This window comes from Solea senegalensis, linkage group LG7 (assembly GCF_019176455.1).
Source record: "Solea senegalensis isolate Sse05_10M linkage group LG7, IFAPA_SoseM_1, whole genome shotgun sequence".
Taxonomy (NCBI): Eukaryota; Metazoa; Chordata; class Actinopteri; order Pleuronectiformes; family Soleidae; genus Solea; species Solea senegalensis.
The window spans coordinates 5,972,402-5,994,650 of record NC_058027.1 but is presented as its reverse complement, the minus strand read 5'-3'; the positions used below and the strand labels follow the sequence as shown (position 1 = coordinate 5,994,650).

Here is a 22,249-nt window from a genome sequence, read left to right as displayed (position 1 = left end):
CCATAACAACAGGCGTTCATACAATCATCTCCCTTGCTCTTTCTCTCCCTGACGGCTATGTGATATGGATGCTAGTGTTAGTAAATGTGGGAGGACTAGGAATGTGTGTGGCTGGGCGATAAGGCTGCTGTAAAATTTAATTAGCACAAAAGCTAGGGTGAAAATGACTTAATTTCTCACTGCATTAGTAACTAGAGTCCTATGTAAGCGCTCAGTCCTAATCAATGTACATTAACAGGTTCATGAGGAAAAAAGGGATGGCGGAAGGGAAATACTTTGAGATAGGCATTTAAAATATCTCAAAGTATGAATTGGCTATTCTGGCAGTAGAAGAGGGAGCACACATGTTAAAAGAAAAGCCAGGGTGGATTTTTAAAGTGGGCTGAACAGTTTCACCTGCTTTGGGGGCCTGAGCCAGTGTGAACAGTGTGATTAGGGTGCTTGGCTCGACATGCTGAACACCATTTCCTATTTCACGATCCACAGCCTTTATTACAGTCCAGCTTCCTTATAATCCAGCTAAAAGTGGATATCTGAGGAGACTGATCGGCTTAAGATGTACATATGATGTACAGCAGCATGACATGGAGCAGAGTGCAGAGGTTTTCACTTTATCATCTGTTTTGTATTCATGAGTGAGTAGGTACAGTTGAGAACTGTGTGAACATTAGTGTTTTTGTGTGTGTGTGTGTCCAGTCTACTCTCATCCATTACAGTGACCTCTCCGTCCAGTCAAGTGAATATACAACACAACATTTTACTTCCTCACCTGCTTGCATTTTGGAAAGGACATGGATTACAAAGCTTAAACCTTTATGAAAAAGGGTCAATTTGCAGGCTGCTTTAAGCTTGTCCTCAAAAGCTTAAGCTCAGAGAGTCACCACTAAACACAATTCGATATGCACGCGCATCAAAATTCAACCTTAATTTTAATTTAAAAAGGTCCATAAATATTCAGGAAAGACGACAGCATCACAACAGCACTATTAAGCCATTAAAGGCCATTTTTCACTTACAATGTCCTCATCTTTAATGCAACAAATCAAATGAACAGCATTGACAAATTGAATATTGCACTACGCATGACGGCTGTTAGTTTTTTGAATATCTGTTTGATCTTGGGGGAAAAATGTCAAAACTTGAACCGTAAAAAGCTATTTGTAGAGGGTGTTCCATGTTCATCTCGTCACCGTGTTAATATCGTCATGAAAAAAAAGGGCGTCAACGTAATAATTTTGTCATCGCTGACGAAAACAACACTGAAATGTATAAGCCTTTACTGGGCAAACAACTATATTTGGTAACTTCCGCAGACACCCGAAACTGCGTTACCACAAGATCTTATAAACATGTGGATTTCACCTTGCCAATCAGCAGAGATCCAGCTACATCACAGAAAGTGGTATTGTCAGGCCTGCAACGCTTGAAACTTAAGTGCAGTTCCGGAAGGCTCCATCTTCTCCTGCATCTATGGTAATATCTCAAAAACTAATGATGGTACGTTGATGAAATCAATCAGGTGTGTTGTATCAGGGAAACATCTAAAACACGCAGGACAGGGGACCAAGGACCGTGACTGGGAAACACTGTTCTATAATGTTATGAAATAATGTCAATTTCACTTTATTTGTGTTTTTCTTGTATATTCTTATACGTTTTTTGGGTGATTTGTTTTTGACCGCGGACAGGCAAGGAACCATGGTACCTTCATTTACCCTGAATGGTGTGTTTCTGCTGTGTGTGTGGGTTCTCCTGTTTCCTCCCACAGTCCAAAAACATGCAAACAGGCAAATTGACTAAATTGACCATAGGACTGTGTGAGAGATGGATGGCTGTTTGTCTCTATGTGGTCCTGTGATGGACTGGCAACCTATTCAGGGTGTACATTGCCTTTCGCCCCAAGGTCAGCTAGAATTGGCACCAGTGCCGCCCGCAAACCCTCATGTGGAAGATAAAGCGATAGAAGATGGATGGATGGGTAACAAAAGGATACAAGTCTTTTCTCCAATAACACTAGAGTTGAAATGTTTAATTTTCAAGTATTTCAATGACTGCCCTGTAAAGAGTGAAGGAAGAGAGATCAGTCTTTGCAGCTAAACCTGAATAAAAGTTTAAAAAGAGAATGTTGCACTGCTTTCCACAATCCTCAATTACTATTCCACAAGTCTGCACAGGCTGGACGGAATTACACTAGCCACTTAGCTAAGGTGCCCTCTTGCTCCATCTGTTCAATGCTTACTTGCAAAGGCTAAAACATGTGGGTTCACACACACACACACACACACACACACACACAAAAGGGCAGCACATCAGACAGACAAAGACAGGTCAAGGTGCAGTTTCCCATCTGGATATGCCTTTTGTCTAAGAGCCGTTAAACATCCAAACCACCACTCAATGCGGCGATAAGAGAGACATTATGACCAGATGATTATAGACATGAATACAGAGAGCGGTACACCTGTCCAAGTCCTAGACATGACTACTGCCTCACCCCCAGGTGTGACCCATGACCTTGTGCCAGCACATCATTAGAACACAGGGTTTTAGGCTAATGATTTCTATGCTTGTATGCATAAATGTGCAAAGAAATGGGAGAGTGAACACTGTGTTCAGGAGCGAATGCCGTAATCTGTCACTTTAATGAAAAGCACACAGGCTGTACGTGATGTGTGGATGATGCATTGTGATCAAAAGCAGATAAATCAGCAACTTCTACAGGTACACCTTTAGAACACTGACGTGTCACATCAATTCAAATGGATCTAGGTAGGAGAGTGTTTTCCGTGCTCCTCTTTTGTTTTCAATGATTTAATAAACTCTTGTTTTTCTGCTTATGTCATGTCTGCAAGAACGCAGCAATGCCAAGGAAGGAGATAGCAGAGACAAAACAAAGTCAAAAAGTAAAGAGAGGATTGAGGAACTCTGAGAGGATAAGACAGCCTCTCACCATAGCTGAGGTTGATATGAAAAGACAGATGTGTGGAAGGGGAATGAAAACACACACACAATCTACAGGATATAGTAGCCTACAGTGGGATCCACATATCACAGTCTGTAAGAGGTCCAATCAAAAAAAGGCAAGTATCTAACAGCAAGTCTCCCAGCCTTAGGAAGCTGCACTGACCGACTCTCACTGCTAGTGTCTTGCACATGAGCAAACACAACAGATCACACAGTTGGAAGCAAACAAAATTCTCCATCTTAATTTTCTTTTAACTTTAATGACTTTCCACAGCACAGCCTCTGAAACACATGGATTGAGTCTCAAATTTAACCTCCTAATCTCCTAGCACTATTCCAACCTTTGCTCAAGCTGTATGACTCCACGGAAAAGGAGCTTGGGGGGGAAACAGATTATTGAAGCCCAGTCCAAAAGTATGCAGATTTTTTTTCTTAGCATTTTAGCCTTTCATACTGTAGGTTAGTTTGAGCCTGGCTAATACCAGCCTGTGTCTTCATCTCATTTGAGATCCTGGAAAAGATGTAGTCCCTTCCCACTTTCCGTATGCAATTGGCTGGAACTACAACGAATCACACCAATTCTTTGAATGACATAGAGAGATGGAAAATGTGTCAACAAATGTGCTGGTTGTAGTTTTCTCGGAGTGATGACTATCTAATAATGACATCTAGCGACTTTTGCTCGAGGGGAGCTCTGGGGAGCTCTGTGGAGCAAGTCGCTTAAAAATGGAAGCAACAGCTGAATCGAACAGCTGCTCTTCGGTGGGCGCCTTGTTGGATGTATACGAAAACTGCAAGACGTTGCATTTCCGTTGTCAACATGTAGAGCCTGCCTCCAGCGTGCCAGGGGTTTCTGTCCCGTTGTTTTAGGAGAAACAAGTTGACCAAAGTGGTGTCCTTGCCAGACCAGATGTCTGCAGAGCCGAATCAAATCACTCTGCTAGAACCCAGTACTACTTACAGTAGTGATGTTTCCCACACCTTGGTTAAGATCAAATTAAAGGACTTTTCAAGGACATTACAGGACCAATTTCCTCAAATTCAAGGACCAAATGTGCTGACAGCTTAAGATGGGAGGGCAACTTGTAAGAGCCGCTTCGCCCATGGCGTCCACTTTTATTGATTCGCAGCGCGCTCTGCATCTGGACAAGTGATTGTCCTTGAGATCTTGGGCAAGATCTCACATCAACGGTGGAGAGAGACCGTGTACAGTGCCCACAACACTGCTAGTATTGCAGGACAAATGAAACATTTACCTAAATATCAACTTCACATTTCTCTTGCACAAAATGTAAGCACTTTCAATGACCCAAATCTATTTAGGGACATTTTCAAGAAACTTTCAAGGACCTTTCTTTAACTTCACACACTTTCAAGGACCTGTGGGTAACCCTGGGAAATATAAGCAATGCTTTTTGGACTTTAACATGCTTACAGATACACGTTCTTGTTTGCGCTCTTCTGACTGGCCAGTAAGGTTTTACAGCTACGGTTATATTGCCACCTGGTGACCTGGCATGCTTTTGGCTGCAAACAATGGTGGGTTTTGTGTTTTCATGACGATGTTTTTGACAACTTGGCATGTGTGGGGAGGATTATTTTTAAAACTGGAGTGGAGACCACCAACTTTGCTGTGACATTTACATCGATTTTAAGGACTAGCTCAGAGCTAAAGTATATCACTTGTGATAATTATAGGGCAGAGTGTGACTAAAGACACAGGCATTCTCCTTCATAGATCCGTTCATCACCTCCACTTTCCCTATCTGGACGAAGCATTAGAGCACACACATACACCCTTAATGCACCTCTGGCTTGTGTTGTCTTACACTTGGAGGCTCTTGCTCTCTGTCAAACACAATGATTAAGAGGAAAAAGTGGTTATGTGACTGCCCTGAACATGTACGTGCACACGCCAGCAGGGTTTTGATGAGGGCTTGCAAAAGAAAAAAAAAGTCTGAAATGACAAGACAGTGCCTGGAGAGATGTTTTCAGAAGGACACAGTTAAAAAGCTATGGCTGCTTTATAGATTCAATAAGTCTCTTACACCTGTGTGGCTAACCACCATCGATCCATCATTCTGTGGAGCCCAATCCAATTTAGAGTGTCGAGGAGCCCCAGAGCCTCAGAGCCCCTCAGGCTTATCCTAACCCAGACCACAGCCCCCACAAAGCCTGCTTACCTTCATCCCCAGAAGTCTGTGGGTGTGTCTCTGCACTGCATGTGTATGTGTGCTGAGGGAGACTGCAGACCACGTGAAACCCCTTAGCTGCTGGCTCAAGTTAAACTGTGCTGAGCCAATTTAGGGGCAGGAGAGGAAAGCAGATGAGAGACAGAGCGAGGAAGAGAGCTGAGAAAAAATGCTGGAAACTGAGGTCTAACTCAAACCAAACAGTGCAAAGGAAGGGGAGTATGGAAGGAAGAGAGGGTGAAAATAAAGAAATGATGTGCTGCAAACCGAGGAACAGACTGAGAGCTATCTTGTTAATCCTGTTTTCTATCACAAGGCATTCACATTTCATCAAGACAGCAGAGTACTTTAACCATAATCAAAGTACTCCATGGTTTCATCAAAGTCTTGAAATGAGGAGCTCATCTATCAGCCATCTGATTTGTTTCAGCAGACAACAGACAGGGGCACTTCAGTACAAAACTTAATGGAACCACACGAGTTCAGATTGGCCATTCAAACATGTCCCCCTCTCCACTAATTACAGTATCTTCAGGTGCAGATGTTTCTCTTTTCTAATTCTCTTTGCTGCTCCACTGGAGTGAATCAACACCCCTGAGATCAATTATTAAAGGGTATTTAAGTCTCTGGGAAAAGGAGGATACAGAAGTGAAAACAGCTGTTTAAGTGTTTGTGTTGCAGACTAAACTTCATCACCTCTCAACTAAACTGAGAGCATCCTGTGGAATTCACTGACTCTGGCGATTAAACCCTGGGTAATTAGGCCCGAGTCTTCTCATGAGGGGGGAAAAAAGAGAAAAAAAAAGAAAATGGGTGAGAAGAGGTGAGGCAGGAGAGGCGGAGAGACTCCACACCAATATAAGGCAATTATGTTAGGGGAGGGCCATTGTCAGACCATGAGAGTACAGGAGAAGACAGCGGGGATATGGAATGGTAGGGAAATGAGGAGGAGTGTTATTTAGGAGGCAGATGGCAGAGAGGGGGAAATTAAGATGAATGGGCACTGAGAGGGCTGAGCTGGTGCTGCATGGGCTGAGAAAAGTAATTAGCTGTGTTTGCTCTGGGAGGCTGGCAGTGAGTATGATGCCTGCAGTGACAGGCTAAAGCCCAGAGTGTTATTAGCCAACAAGGCCAATGTCCGAAGCTGCCAGTAGAGGGTCAGCTGGGCCAGAAAGCTTTCAGGACCTTCGTACCTGTACAACACTGGGCAGCAGCTTTGTTACACAAGGTAGTTTGTTTTTGACTGTAATCCCCTTTTAAATACAAGCAGAGTTCTGACTTCTCTCCCTCAGTCTCTCACACACACACTAGTCATGGAACATTTCCTGTCACTGTTATCCAACAAAATAATTGGCAACATGGCCATTTTGGACCACCATGCTTTACAGTAGCACCACAATGGATAAGTTAAATATCTTTCGCCTTTTGAGGCAACACACTTGGAAGGACAGGGTGGATATTCAGCTGCAACATGCAACTTCAGCAATTGCATGCACATTTTTATCTTCAATAATGGTTGGTTTGTATATCAAAATTATAGCTTAACTAACCCCCTTCACTGCAGCTAACTCCTGCCAGTGCCTAATTTTTAAAAAATAGTAGAGTAGGGTCAGTCTGTTTTTTTTTTTAGTGACAAGAAAACCTATTCTTTTAAGATTTGACAGAACAGATAGTGTATAATCTTATCTAAAAAGGCAAATAGTTGTTAAACTTTTTTAGCCAAATAAATGAAAAGCAAGTTTCAATGCGGCAGTGTCTCCCCTCTTAAGAAATGAACTGTTCCACCCTCGTCAAATAATCAACCTGAACACTGGACTAACTGCAAAGTGTTGAAGGTACTTCAAAATAAAACTTTGAGGACTGTATGTTGCGGAGCTAAAGAGCATTTTCAAGTCACTGGTGTGAACTATTAACATTTTTCTCCATTCACAACTATCGTGATAATGGAAATTCAAGTGTTTTTTTTGTTTTTAATGTCATATAATCATATAGTGTCCCATTCCTGACACAAACATACATGGATGCAACAGCAAACAAACAGCACCAAAGTCTCTTATTCCTTATTTTCACCATTCCCAACTGACTATCTTTCATCATCCTCACACCATTTCTTTCCATTTCTAATGTTTTGGCCACCTCTATCTGTCTCTTTCCTCCCACCCTCTATCTCTGCCTCCCCCTCGCCCCTTTCCAATCTCATTTCAGATAAGTTGTAGCAGAACAACAGAGCAAGGCCCTTTATCATTGCCATCAATGATGTGGGTGGATTGAGCAGGAATAATTTTATTCATGTGTGCCTGTACCCAGCCCACTGAGATTCAAATTACAAGCAATAAGAGGTAATATGGTTATGGCGTAATTTTTTTTAAGTGCCTCAGTAATGATTGTCGAAAACCTTTGACAAGAGGTGGGGGAAAAAGCTGTTGTTTATCTTAGCGAGAGCTAAAAGTTTAATATGTGTTCACAACTATGAATAATAGAAGACAATTTCATTTGGTATGATTAGTATCCCATCCAATCTTCATCCTTAGGAAGTTGTACTCATATTGTTGGCCCTTTTTACATTAATGTATTAACCTGCAGGCTTCAAATGACACTGAACAACTTCATTGCTACAACACACAGGGTGCTCCACTCTAATTACAGCTGCTAGGCAGGTTATGTTTTTACCTGTGCTGTGTTTGTTTGTTTGTTTATGTTTGTGTCAGCCAGATTACTCAAAAATCACTGCAACCATAAACAAGCATTTATAGTCCGTGCAAAGGTGCCAAACTCACGGCCCGTGGGCATTATATATATATATATATGTGTGTGTGATAAGGTTTCCTCTCTTCTTCAGCTGTTCATCACTTTTAACTGACTTAAGGCAATTGTTTCTAGTTTATATAATTTACCCACCCAATTGTGTCACACTCGGTGTGAAATGTGAGAGTGCGTCAAAATCCACAAATTAATTATTCATATTACACATCTGGTGTGCCATGGTCTTCAGGCTCGATATATGCAACAAGAGAAATCTGAATAAGCTCAGGAAAATTTTAAATTTGAGACAAAAACAAAGTTTTCCTTCACAAAAACTGCATTGAAATGCATACAACAGGGATGAACTCAAATTGCAGCAGGTATTGAACAATTCAGCAGTCTTATCAAAGGGAGATGACATAACAGCCCACACGCTGCTTTCAAAGAATCTCAACTCTGCCTCTCTCTGAGAAAAAGCCAGAGGCAATGCCTTAAACTGTTTGAACAGTTTTCGCACTTTCAGAAAGCACAAGGTAAGACAAGACGCAAGGTCCACAAAAAAAGTAAAAGGCACGACTGAAAAGGTCAGTGCAGACACAGTAAGCAGGACACATGACCCCGCTGAGAGGCGTTTGCGTTGCATGCAAGAGATGTTTAAAGCGGATTTGAAATCGCGAACATCAGACAGAGCTGGGCCATGCGAGGATTTAGCTTTTTTTTTTTGTTTTACCGTAGTTAACAGGCCTGAGAACCTGGCGGAAGGAGCTGGGGCTGATCATCTGCTGGTTATCTGTAAGAAGGGCATTGGACAAACAATGCTAACATATACAGTACTGAGCGGGAAAGTTAATGAGACATTCACCAGCTGACAAAAAAACAGCTGTGAGTTTCATGAACAAGAAATACTGTGCATGGGCACAGCTGTCAAGTGCCACTAAAGTTTAATGGACAATCCATTGAGTACATTTACACATCCCATCTTGGACACACAGCATGTGTTTGTTGATTCAATTTCCGGATGTGGGCTTAATAATAAACAAAAGAAAAAAAAAAAAGATTTAGAAAAGAAAACATGTACTGCCTTTCAGTAAGATTCAATCATGACACATGCAGTGATGTTGGCAGGCGGTGGATTCTCCAGCAGTATGCTGCTGGGAAGCATGTGTACAAACAACGACGCAGTTTTGAATGTGACTGAAAATAACAAGGCACACAAATCCAAAAATGCACTGAATTCATTAAAAATAAGAAAAAGAATATGCATCAGTTTGGCAGGTTGGGACCAGAATTCATTATGATTTTTGAACACTGTGTCCATTATGGGTGGGAATCTATAGGTACCTCACGATTTAACTACAATTCTAAAGCGATTATATAATTTAAACAGTGTATTTAAAGATTCATCATTAAATACTGTGTTGTATTTATTTTCAATGGCATTTACTAATGCAAAATGAAACAACATATTCCAGAGGAAACCAAGTAAAGAAAGGAAAATGTGATGCACTTCAAAATTTGTCATCATTTGCTACATTTTCCAGTGCTGATGTGACATGTCGTTGTACATGTTGCCAAAGTATTTTAGTTTGGTTTTACATAGCGTAAACATCGTGTGGCTTTTGTCCAGCTCGCTCCTCACCCCGTACTTCATAGAAGGTAACACGTCAGTTATTAATCACTTTCTATTGACACTTTAACAATAGCTCTTGCACAGCCATATTTGGTAAAGCTTACGAGGCACGCATTTAGGCTGCGTCATTATTGTTGAAGGCGTATTGAATGTAACGACGCAATGACACATACATACATTCAACCGAGCACATTGTTAACACTAGTACTGTCAATCGATTAAAAGAAATGTAATCACAAAAATAGCGATTGATGAACCATTGGGAATGGGAAGATTCCTCGATGTAACGACACGTCGATAACGTGAGTCGATGCGTCGCATTGAAGTAAAACTCCCGGCCAAAGGATGGATGGATAACGAGAAAAAAAACTTGCTCGCGATCATCTAAACTGTGGGAGTAATTTAGACAGAGACCCGACAATCTGGTGGTTTGTGAGCTCTGCAAATTGGACATGGCTTATTACAGCAGTACAACTTAAAAAAAAAAAAAAAACAGCTCGCATCTGCCAAACTAAATATGTTACATCTTGATACACAAACCACATTTTAAAATAAATGATAATAAGAATTTCAATAGGATAGGCCGAGGTACCGCTGCTCTGTGCCTGGAACTGTGAGCACTGAGCGCCTACTTAAGTGGAGCTCTTCACCTCAGACAACTACATCTTGACACACATACTTGAACTGTGTTTTAATTTTATTTTGGAGAGTATTATGTTGGACTGTAAAATGAAGATTACCAGTTAAGACTATTAGACAGAATAATGCCCTGCAGTGCATACTTTGCTTCATCTAGTTGTTCTTATTCTTATTTGTAAGAGAAGATGATTGAATAAAATATTTTAATATTAATGAGACAAGACTTTTGATATTTATTTTGGGTAAATGAATTGTTATATTAATTTTAATATGTTATTATAAAGAATAGTCATTACATTAATCAACTAATCAAAGTCAATAATCGTTAGGTGCAGCCGTAGAGATAAACCGCATGTGTGGTGTTTGAATAGAAAAATGCATGACAAATTGAATAGAGGAATATGTTCTCCTAACTTTATTAAAACATGCGATGTCAGCTTAGTTTTAGTTATACCTGCATTAGAATTCTAATCTTAATTTGCTGACAGAGTCTCAGGGAGTGTTTGGTTTTGAACATAACATCCATATTAAAATGCAGACCTAATTTGCATGTATAACTTGAAGGATATGTGTATGATCTAGATCCATTGTTCTCAAACTGTGGTACATGTGCCACCAGTGGTACGTGAGCTTCCTCTGGTGGTACTGAAATACTGTTCAACTGTGTATACCAGGGTATGTGGTCGGAGTGGAGCTGAGGAATTTTGACCGGTGTGCGTAGAATAAGAAATAAATAAACAAATTAAATAATAATAATTAATCACTTTATCACTCGCTCCATCTAAATCTAATTTGGCTGTATCAGTGAAGTATATGCGAGCAAGAGGAGGATGATGAGAGAGTAAATTATTTGATTGGGAATAAATCTGCCTCCTGTGAAAAGTCCTAAGCGGACTTAACTAGACCTATTTGCACCACTGTATTTTAACCTTGGTGATTATGATGTAACTTCACAGGCTCAATATTTGCTCAGGTGGTACTAAAAAGTTTGAGAACCACCGGACTAGATAAGGTCTTGAAAGCACCTGGTCTTCTATAGTATTGGTGGTTCTGCAGTCTACAGCAATCCATTTAGCAACAGCATCAGTTAGCTTAGCTGTTGTTGCTATGTTGCACTCTGCCAGTGTTGTTTGATGATCCCATCTCACTGCTAGCATCTTTGCTGAAGGGAGCTTTGCCCATAGACGGTATTTTAGACGTGTTGTACTTCAATGGAAAGACAGTTCATTATGACAATACGAGTACAAAATGTTGGTTTTGTCACACCAGGGGATGTCTCTTCATCGTGTTATCTACATCTGTCAGATCTTAAGGCCTTGTTGGTTACGAGGAGGATGCTCAAACTTACTGATGCGATTAATTAAAAACAGGTTACTGTTGCCTGAGTAATCACAAACCTTAACGCATTAACGTTGACAGCCCGAGTTGAAATGTTATAGTTTTCCAATTATGGCTTTTTGTTTGCATAGAAAAGTATATGAGACTCACCTCTGGGTCTTGGTGCTCTCTTCCTGCGGTCTCTGAATGCAGCTCCTGACTGTAGGGCTTCCAGCAAACTATCCATCACACCTGTCTCATCGTTCTCTACAAAAAAAAAAAAAACAGGAAGAAAAAGAGAGGGGGTGTTAGGAGACAGATGAGAGAGTTTTTTTTTTGTGGTGGTGAGGTTTTCCATATTGATTGTAACAATTTGGCTCTCCTAATGGCAGACAACAATAGAACCACAAAACATGTAATCAGAGTTGTTTCAGGAAATTTTGACTCTTTCAAATCATGTCGTCTTTTTTTAGGTGCAGTTTTATAACCATAACCAATAATTGGATTTCAGTCTGTTATCTGGTAGTTATCAGACTAGAGCAAACAACTCCTCTCACATCCCCTCTCGCACACACCATGTCCGCCAAAAAGCAGCAGAGAGACGACAATGTTTTAATGCAAAACTGCTTCACTCGTTGTTTTTTAATTAATTTTTAATTAAGTTAGGCTACCAGCCAGTAACCCTTTTCTACCTTCTTGTTCCTGCCAACAAGCATCTGAGAAACAGATATTTTGCATTAATCTAATTCATTCTGTGTTTTTGCCAGATGTAATTATTAGGTCTATGTTTTTTTTTTTGAGAGCAAAGCTCTGGAGAAAATTTGGCTCCTGGTAAAGACTGGAAAGCTTGTGGCACATCAAACTAAATCACTAACGACTGCATGTTGGCTAGCTCAACAGCAGAGCTGAACATTTAATGATTTTTAAATCTAAATCACAATTTAAAACAATGCAATTAGCAAATCGCAAAGGCTACAATATATTTCTTCAGTTGAATTGCGCGACTATTTTGCATTTCATGCCACTTTAAAAACTGTAATACATACATCTTAAGTTGTCATCATCGAGTAAATTGATTGTGTTGGTGGTTTATCCATTACACAGTGAATTTGACCAGACTTTTAAATAAAATTTTGATCACCAATCAAATAGCAATATGATTGGTGATCAAAATTTGATATTTTCCTTGGATGGTTCAGCATATCGCCCTATGTATTTGTATTTCATAATTATAAGTCATTCTCTATGAATGACGCTGAATGGATGCATATACTGTATCAACAACTGGACATTTACGTAACGGCTTTATGGTGCTGTTAAAAAGCACACTGTTGCACTAACTATTTATATGAAGAAAAAAACAATAGAAGTAAATACAGTAATTATCTAATTAGGGATAATTACATTAGGGCTCCAACTAACGATTAACTTTATAACCACTTAAACTGTTGTACATTTACACCATTGTTTCATAAAAATGTCAGGAAATTTTGAAATTGAAAAAAATTGTTTAATTGCCAAACCCAAAATTATTCGTTTTTAATGATTTCTTTGTTGTATGAAGCAAAGAACCCAGACAGTATTCACATTTAAGAAGCTGAAAAATCAGCAAACTCATTTTAGTCATTAAATAAAACACTCTAATAGTTGGCGAGTAATTTATTCATCAATTAATCGTTGCAGCCCTATATTACTGACAAAGTATTCATAATCACTTAATAATGAAATTGTGAGGTACCTTGAAACTCCCAACCCCGAGGACATAATGGTAGAAAAGTCTCTTAAACTCCACTGGGTTCACATCAACTTTATAAAGGTTCTGTGTGTTTTTCTCACAAAACTAGGACTTTGAATGCAACCTGTTCCCCAGCTAGGGTTGAAACTTGGACTGCAACCTCATGATATGATACATATGACAATATGTCCCCACAATACAATTGTGATGAAAATGTATTTAGAATAATTATAACGTTCTACCTAGAATTGCCCCATGCCTTTTGACATTTGCTGCCGCCCACTTGCTTCAATCCACACTGCACCTGAGGTGAAAACTACCATCGTAGCTTTTGCTGTCATAATGATTCAGGAATATATGTGTTGATACACATCTGCAAGACAATATTCTGTCAAAAAAAATGTTGTTGTTTGTCTTTTATATTTTCTTTATTTTGTATTCGCTCTTATTGTTTGCAGTTAATTGGGTCATTCTTTTGGATTGATCTTCATTGATGAGCTTCAATTTTCCTCTTATTTTGTTGTGTCTCTTTTTTATTTTTTAGGTGGAGTGGGGGATAAGCACACAATGGGAAAACGGTCTATCTTTATCTGTTATGCCTTTCACAATAACAATACAAGAGAATCCAGATCACTGAGTCGCTGCAGTTAAAGAAAAAAAGACACCTTATTCCTGCTGTGTTCATTTGATATAATAATGTCTTTTCCCTTCCCTTCTGGGGAAAAGCGAGACAAAGGAGGACGTGATGCGAACGAGAAGTTTGTTCCAACAAAATACATTACACAACTGTAATTAAAGTAAAATGATTGCAATTCAGTTAGGGTCAGTACTGTGCAAAGGTCTTGTTTTGTAATATAAGCCTGGCTAGCACCACCCGTTTTGCTTTTTATATTTCTCAAATTCTCTGATCAAAGTCATTTGGATTGGAATGATGTGACTGAATGTTGGTTAGCAAACTCATACAACATGTTTATGTAACATTCAAGGCATGCCTTTTCACGGCAGGTACTTGTCGACATGATTTTTTTCACCAGTAACATTCATTTGGGTTCAACTGCAGGTTTAAGAGAGTTTGGGTCATGCTATTGTTCAAGTGGAAGGATAGAGGTCACACTTAATACTTGACACTTTAACCCGTAGAAGCTGTTTAAGTGTTCCAGAGTTCCAGGCTGCTCTTAGACACTGACTTTCAAGTTGATTAGCTAATGCAGTCTGTGACAACTATGCAATGAATCAGTCCTTCACTTTTTGGTGATGGATAGTGTAAAACAGGGAGATGAGAGAGAGATATTTGCAACAAATAAATAAAATAATATCAAGTGTGACCAGAAAAAAACATTTTGAGGACTTCTTTTTTCCTGTTCACTTCGAGCACAGGCAATATTGATAGTGGATTCCCAAGGTGTCTAGTTCAACTTCAAATTGTAAGCTTTCTATATCATGGAAACAATACCTACAGTAAATGTTTCCATGCTGCCCAAAGGAGGAAAATTAAGATATTCACTCATTTATAATTTAAAATTGAAATAATATCAGTGGAAGTCAGCTGATATGCATACAGTGACTGCTACAGTGAAGTGAGGAAGTCTCTTGTGTTCTACAATTATGTGCATACAAGTACAAATTATTTATGTAAGAATAATGTGGCATGAGGAAAACACGCATCAGCTAAATTATTCTTCCCAACACATGGTGACTGATTTCATCTGCTGCTCTGACAAGACTGGCAGCATCACAGTTTGTGACTAAATAAGCAATTACAATTGGTTTATTACTAAAATAACACATTAAAAGTGATATAAGTGTGATGGATTCTCTGATAAAAGACATGATTCAGGTTTTTTTCAAGTCAACATGAACATAATGATTCCAATTGTCAATTAGCATCAACTCAGATGCTCATTCCTGCAATTAAAAGCAGAATTTTTGATTGTTTTGTTTGCTTTATGTGTAGATTGCATTGATGTAATTCAAAAGCCAATAATGTGAACCGAGTGTTAGCCTCTGACAGGTGCCTAAAAGCTCTTTTTGTCTCTTTTAATCTGAGATGTTTTCATGAGTCATTAATTGCAGCTGTAGTCACACTGGAATATGAGGAAAGCAAAGTGAAATGTTTACAGTTTAAGTTCACCGATGCAGCACTGGGTGAGGTTTGGAATGTAAATGGACCGTAGTGTGTAGCATTTTGAGCTTTTTGCCTTGCAGTTATTGCCAAAAAAAAGTCTAGAATGATGATGAAGAGAAAATTAACTTACGAAATTATTATTACGGACATATTGGCTCACAATAATCATGTAGAAATACTGATAAAACTACTTTTATTGGACACTACAACCCATTAAGAGAAATCTTATTAACCAGCTGGCAGAACTATTCTTAAGTGGGCAAAGTGCCTGTTCTAAATTGAGGCAGATGATGAAGACAAGACTAACGATGCTATCATAAGCCATTCGATAGTTATAAGACATCAAACATTAGTTTCAGTCAGTTTCATTTGCTAATGGACTAGAGAAACTCTTAATTTAACAAGTGGGCTTATGTTCAACAGGAGCCAGCAAGGTAGTGTTAAATCAGGAAAGTTTGTAGGAATGATCATTATGAGCTTCAGGACAAGATAATTGTGTGTGTCCGTGTGTCTCTTCCTTTGTGTGCATGTGTGTGTGAATATCACATTAGAGCAAGTTGTTCAATGAAGGTTATTATTGTTCTAATGTGTTTGATTGCTTGTTTTTGAGACTGTCATTTGAGATTGAGTAGGAGTCTATAAAGGGTGCAGTCACCTCCCACTTTCAGGCGTGACAAAAGGCCATAGATGAAAATTGATGGATTGAAATTGATAAACCTACTGTACAACCAATCAGACCGTGTCACCAAGATGACAGTGCTCACTCCCACAGAGCGGCGGTTTATCAAACTCAAACTAAAAACCCTTAGATCAATCTTTTAATACATGCTATTTCCAGTATCCTCAGTGCAAATCGTACGGGACTATTTTGTTTTGTGTGAATGCAAGCTGACAGCTAAGGCAGAACCAGAAATACTTCAACAAGTCACTTTTCAGATGCTTTGGTAACATGTTTGTCCACTAAAGAGGACAGTTTATTTTATTTGTCCTCCATTGTCACAGCAAAACAATTTAACATTGCTATTGTCCTGATAGATGCAGGCCAAGCTGCGCTCACAGGGTCTGTTATGCTTCTACGCTGTATATGTTGAACTCAAACAGGCTTTTAAGGTTCGAGTATAAATTATCACTTACACCAGTACTGCAGAGTTGTACTGTGGGTAATATTAAATAAGTGCATTCAGGTAACTACAACCTACCAAAGTTTATACAATTTGCAGCTCTGTGTTCTGTGAAAATCTTTCATAAATAAAAAGAAGCCTGAAAATGTAAAAATCTCTGAATGAAATCGAGTTGGATATGTAATCAAATGGGACTTGGAATTGGAATCAGTTCAGATAATTACATACTAATATATGGCTTAGTGTCTACCACACGAGCCTGTGGGGGCAGTGCTATGATCAAGGGATGCTTGAGTTTGTCAAGTTTAAGTTTAGTAATGTTATGCGCCCCAAAAATGAGGTCAGTTGGCTTTTTGAGGCATATTCCCACATGAAAATGCCAGGAAGCCAAGACCTCTCGAGAGCATGATGTCATCCACTATAGATGTCAGATGTGAAAAACGTATAAGACAGTGAATAATCTTGAAAAGTTTGCGAACATTTTGTAACTTGAATGGCGTGTCGATGTGACAAGTATGAAGGAGTGGAAGGAGTTAAAGTTTTGAACATTTCTTCATTCATTTTGAGGGGCATAATTGCCAGAAAATGTTGAGTATTTCGGAAAATACTGATACAAACGTAGGATAATGCCCTGATTGAGCTGAATGTTTTGAAGTTACAATCATTTGAATATTGAGAAAAATGAGGAAAAAAAAGAATGTTTAAGAAAATTGCAACAATCCCATTAAAACAAAGCTAAAAGTGATTTGTGACTTTTTTTTTGGACCTGGAAGTGTATATCAAGTACAAGTTCCTCGCCTACCTGCTTCATGTGTACAGTTACTTCTTTTGTAACAGTTGCACTGGCTGATATGTACATATTTCTTCATCATTACACAGAGCGGAGAGGAAACATGAATTTCTGAGCAAAACCGACACTCCTCGACTTCGAGACTTGTCTCGACTGCTGTGGCAATTCATCACCTTCAGCAAGCTTACACTCTCGGCAACGCGCATCGACACATATTCAGATAGAACAACAGACAAACAAGAGAAAAAAAAAAGGAGCAGATCAGTCTACTGCAACCTGCAGTGTGTGCCTCCATGTGTACTTTGTTTGACTCCAACCCACAAGAACATGAAACACTTTGTGTGCCTTGGGAAGGAAAGAAAAAGAGAAAAAAGAAAAAACTAAATCCACTCAGATCTCCTGCCTCAGGAATATATCGGAGCAAAAACAGTCCAATTTTACACATCAGTCAAGCAGCAACTCAGTCAGTCCGAGACAGAAAACTGCTTTATAGAACACAGACAAGACGTGATTTAAGACAGCCCAACACTGGAAATCATAACACATATTTATATATTCTCACCCATATGCTCACAGACACAGAGAGGAAGAGAGATCACAGACATGTGGTGGGGATAGCAATGACGGAGGAACGCACGGCAGAGGAATATTAGTCAAGCTAGTAGCTGTGAAATGGGTTTGAAACAGTCAGAGGAGGTGCTGAGGAGGACGTGGCGAGAGAACAAAGACGAGACGAGGGAGAGGAATGGGACACTGAAGAGTGGTATCCCAGCACTGGCAGTGGAGCTGCTGATTGTTGCTTTGATGTGCATGATGTGCCTGCCTTTCCCCATTTCCATGCATCTGGGATCAGAACGCTTATGACAGGTGTGCTATATGTGTATGTATATATATATATATATATATATATATATATATATATATATATATATATATATATATATATATATATATATATGTATATATAGACATATATATATATATAGACATATATATAGACATATATATAGACATATATATAGACTTTTTTTCATAAATTTTCAGAAAATAAAGACATGAGCCTATTTAAAAAAGAAAAAAAAAACAGTGCTAGCATTACAACAATGAGCCAATATGAATTGATAATTGGTTGTATAGTCAAATAATTTAATGTTGTGAATCGATTTGATGAAGCTTCAAAGACACTAAGGGTGCGACGGTAGCTCAGTGGCAGAGTTGTCTTTCAACTCGAAGGTTGTGGGTTGGATTCCCGGCTCCGCTAGTCTACATGCCAGTGTGTCCTTGGGCAAGACACTTAACCCCACATTGCTCCTGACGGCTGTGCTGGCAGCGTGTGAGTGGGTATGAAAGATGGTCGATAGAAAATGCACTGCACGTAGATGCACTTTTTGTAAGTGTGAGTGAATGGGTGTGGTCCTCAAGACTAGAAAAGTGCTATATAAAATACAAACTAAACCATTACCCTCGTTCAGCTTCTCCCTTAAGGGGTTGCCACCCTTCTTGCTGTCACTGAGCAACTCCACACTGCCAGTGTGCCACTCTCTTTCCTCTGTGCTCATCCTCTTGGACCTTGCTGCAGCGTTTGACACAGCTAACTAACAGATCCTTGCTTCCTCCCTTCAGGAACTAGGTGTCTCAGGCTCTGCACTTGCCCTACTCTCATCCTATATTCGAAACCGAACATACAGAGTAACCTGAAGAGGATCTGTGTCGTAACCTTGGCCTCTAACTACTGGGGTCCCTCAAGGTTCTGTCCTGGGCCCTCCCCTCTCCTCTCTGTACACCAACTCTCGTGGTTCTGTTATTCACTCTCTTGGTTCTTCCTATCACAGCTACACTGACGATACCTAACTCATTCTCTCCTTTCCCCAGTCCGAAACACATGTAGCAGAACGGATCTCTGCTTGTCTGACTGACATCTCTCAGTGGATGTATGATTATCACTTGAAACTCAATCTTGACAAGACCGCGTTTCTTTTTCTTCCAGGAAAGGGCTCTCCCACAGAGCTTATCATCACCCTTGACAACTCTGCGGTAGCTCCCGCAAGGAACCTGGGTGTCACTGGACGACCATCTCCCCCTCACCGCCAACATTGCTGCAACAGCTCGATCTTGCAGATACATGCTGCACAACATCAGGAGGATATGGCCTCTCCTAACCCAGAGGGCAGCACAGGCTCTTGTCATCTCACGCTTGAATAATTGCAGCTCCTACCTGGACGGTCTCCCTGTGTGTGCCATACGACCTCTGCAGCTCATCCAAAATGCAGCAAACTAAACTGGTCTTCAACCTACCAAAGTTCTCTCACGCTACACCGCTCCTCCGCTCCCTTCACTGGCTTCCTGTAGCTGCTCGCATCTGCTTCAAGACTCTACTGCTTGCATTCCATGCTACAAACGGATCCGGCCCAGCCTACATCCAGGACATGATCAAACCCTACACCCCAGCCCACCTACTCCGCTCTGCATTGGCAAACTGGCTTGCTGCCCCCTCACTGAGAGGATCGCTGAGTAATTCGCCCAACTCACGACTGTTCGCTGTCCTGGCTTACAAATGGTGGAACGAGCTCCCCATCGAGATCTGGACAGCAGAAAGCCTCCACATCTTCCGCTGCCGACTAAAAACCCATCTCTTTGGACTCTACCTCGACTAAAACGACAACGACAAAAACGCCATAACAAAAGCGCACTTACTTATACACCACACTTATGAGTAGTACTTTATAGTTTGGCATACTTGAAGCACTTACTTACTTCTAGCTCTTGTTTGTACCCAAATGTTGAAATGCCCTTATTGTAAGTCACTTTGGATAAAAGTGTCTGCTAAATGACATGTTATGTAATATGCCTCCATCTTGTCCTCTGCCTTATGTCCTCTTCTGTGACACCAACTGTCCTCTATCACAACACCCATGAACCTTCTCTGTGGTCTTCCTCTTTTCCTGCTGCCCGGCAGCTCTATCTTCAACATCCTTTGATCCAATATAATCACTGTCCCTCCTCTGCACGTGACAAAACCATCTCAACCTTGACTCACTTACTTTATCTCCCAAACTATTCAATCTGATCTGTCCCTTGAATATCCTGATTTCTAATGCTGTCTATCCTGATCACTCCCAGTGAAAATCTCAGCTTGCAAGACACAATGGTTAATCTTTGTACTGTCATGTTGCCTTACTTTTCAAGTTAAAATGATTTGGCTGAAGGTCAAAAATGTATGTCTCTGAAATGCTGTTTCATTTTGATGTTACATCACCTACATTACCTCAATAATACCTCAGTATTTTTCTATTTTCTACTTTTAAACTTTCTTTTGCAACGGTAATCGAGATTTGGTCAGTGTCATGTTGACATTTTGTGAGCACAAGTTCAAAGATCACCTGCAACCAGGCTCCTTGGTATTCTGATAATTGATTTGATCAGTTTGAGTGTTTTGTAAATAATTAAAATGAGCTCTTCAGCTAGCTTAAATGTAAATACTACCTGATGTCTTTGCTCCATATAACAGATAAATAATTAAAACTGATTATCTTGTTTTGTTCACAAAGCAAGACTTCTGAGAACATCATCATTTCGAGGTTTGGGAAACACTGTTCAACATTCTGACTTGTACACCACAAAAGTACTCAATTAATTGAGGAAGTAATTGACAGATTACACGATTCAGTATCTTCTCCAAATTGTTCATACTGTAGCTTATGTATGTAGATATAAGGTAGATATGTTCACTGCTACTTCCCTTGTGATCACACCTTCATGATTGCAGCAACAGTAAGCTCAAAGTCCCACATTTTGGCCGTAAAAGAAATAGAACCGTTCGTTTTGTTGGGAGAAAATAAACTGTAGAGGTAACATGTCTCTGGTCAGATCAACAAGATAAAAGTGTTTATTAGAAAGGTAAAGAATAAACTCTGGAAGGTGGAAGAGAGACCAAATGAAACCTCCACCCCCAGAAAAAAAGGCTGTATGTAGTTGGCGAAACTTCAGTCACCATCTATTTGATCACAGCCTGTTCAGATGCCGCTTTCAATTGCCTGGACACACAGCCTGTCTGTGTCTCAATGTCAACCGTCTATTCAGACATGAACTGGTGCCTTCTGCCACTTCACTCGACAGGATGTGGCACTTACCATCAGGGCAATAACCCGGTTGTAGCAGTGTGTAGCAGAGGTGGACCACAGAATGGCAAGAAATACGGTCAATTGGTGCAGGATGGAAAAGCGAAGGACAGAAAATGGAACGTCTGAGCTCAATGAATCCCGGGAATTGAACGCGCGACCCTCCGGTTACAACCCCAAATCCCTTCCACTTGGCAGCCCAAAACAATTACCCAATACAAATTGATAATTGCCAATAAAGTCAAAGATACAAATACACTAATATGCAGACCACAGTATTGATCTAAATGTGCTTTGAACCAAGTGATATTTTAAAAGTTGTGAATCAATTTCATGAAGCTTCCAAGTCACACAAGATCTAAATTTATATTATATTGAAAAATAAAGTTTGTTCATACATCAGGCTTGAGGGTTCATGTCCATGTTACACAAAACTAATTCAAAGTATGTGTGATCATTTGTGAATAAATCTAAGTGAAGGTAAGATTTGGTTTAATTTAATATATTAATGAAAATTGATTAAACACGTAGAAAGACACTCAAATGGTGCATTAAGGTCAGTTCAGCTCGATCCTCTCGTCAGCTACCAAACACACAAATGTCTGCACCTCGTCCACGGACCACGGTGTAATTTTGTGGACAGCAGCCATGTATGCTCGCTGTAACGCTCATGCCGGTTTTTAAAAAATGGCGGGTTTGATTCTTGTGTCAGACGTCGCACTTAAGACACTTCACTAGAGCAGGTGCCAAAAAAGCACCAGGTACCAGGTACTATCCCTAAAGGAAAAGAAAAAAAAGTAGAGTCGACTCGAATATATGTATAACGGAAAAGCCCAATGATGGTAAAAGCATCTGGAACTGAACACAGTAGCATAT

General features: G+C 39.9%; 1 protein-coding gene across 3 annotated transcripts in view; it reads right to left on the bottom strand.

The window, feature by feature from the left end:
• The window catches only part of LOC122772492 (protein diaphanous homolog 3-like), a 217,830-nt gene that overhangs the window by 55,731 nt on the left and 139,850 nt on the right, over positions 1–22,249 (bottom strand). For all 3 annotated transcript variants that reach the window (XM_044030596.1, XM_044030597.1, XM_044030599.1), the window contains 2 exons: positions 11,656–11,751; positions 8,629–8,688 (listed from right to left, as the gene is read on the bottom strand). In XM_044030596.1, coding sequence (XP_043886531.1) covers positions 8,629–8,688; positions 11,656–11,751 — 156 coding nt within the window. The remainder of the gene's footprint in view (positions 1–8,628; positions 8,689–11,655; positions 11,752–22,249) is intronic.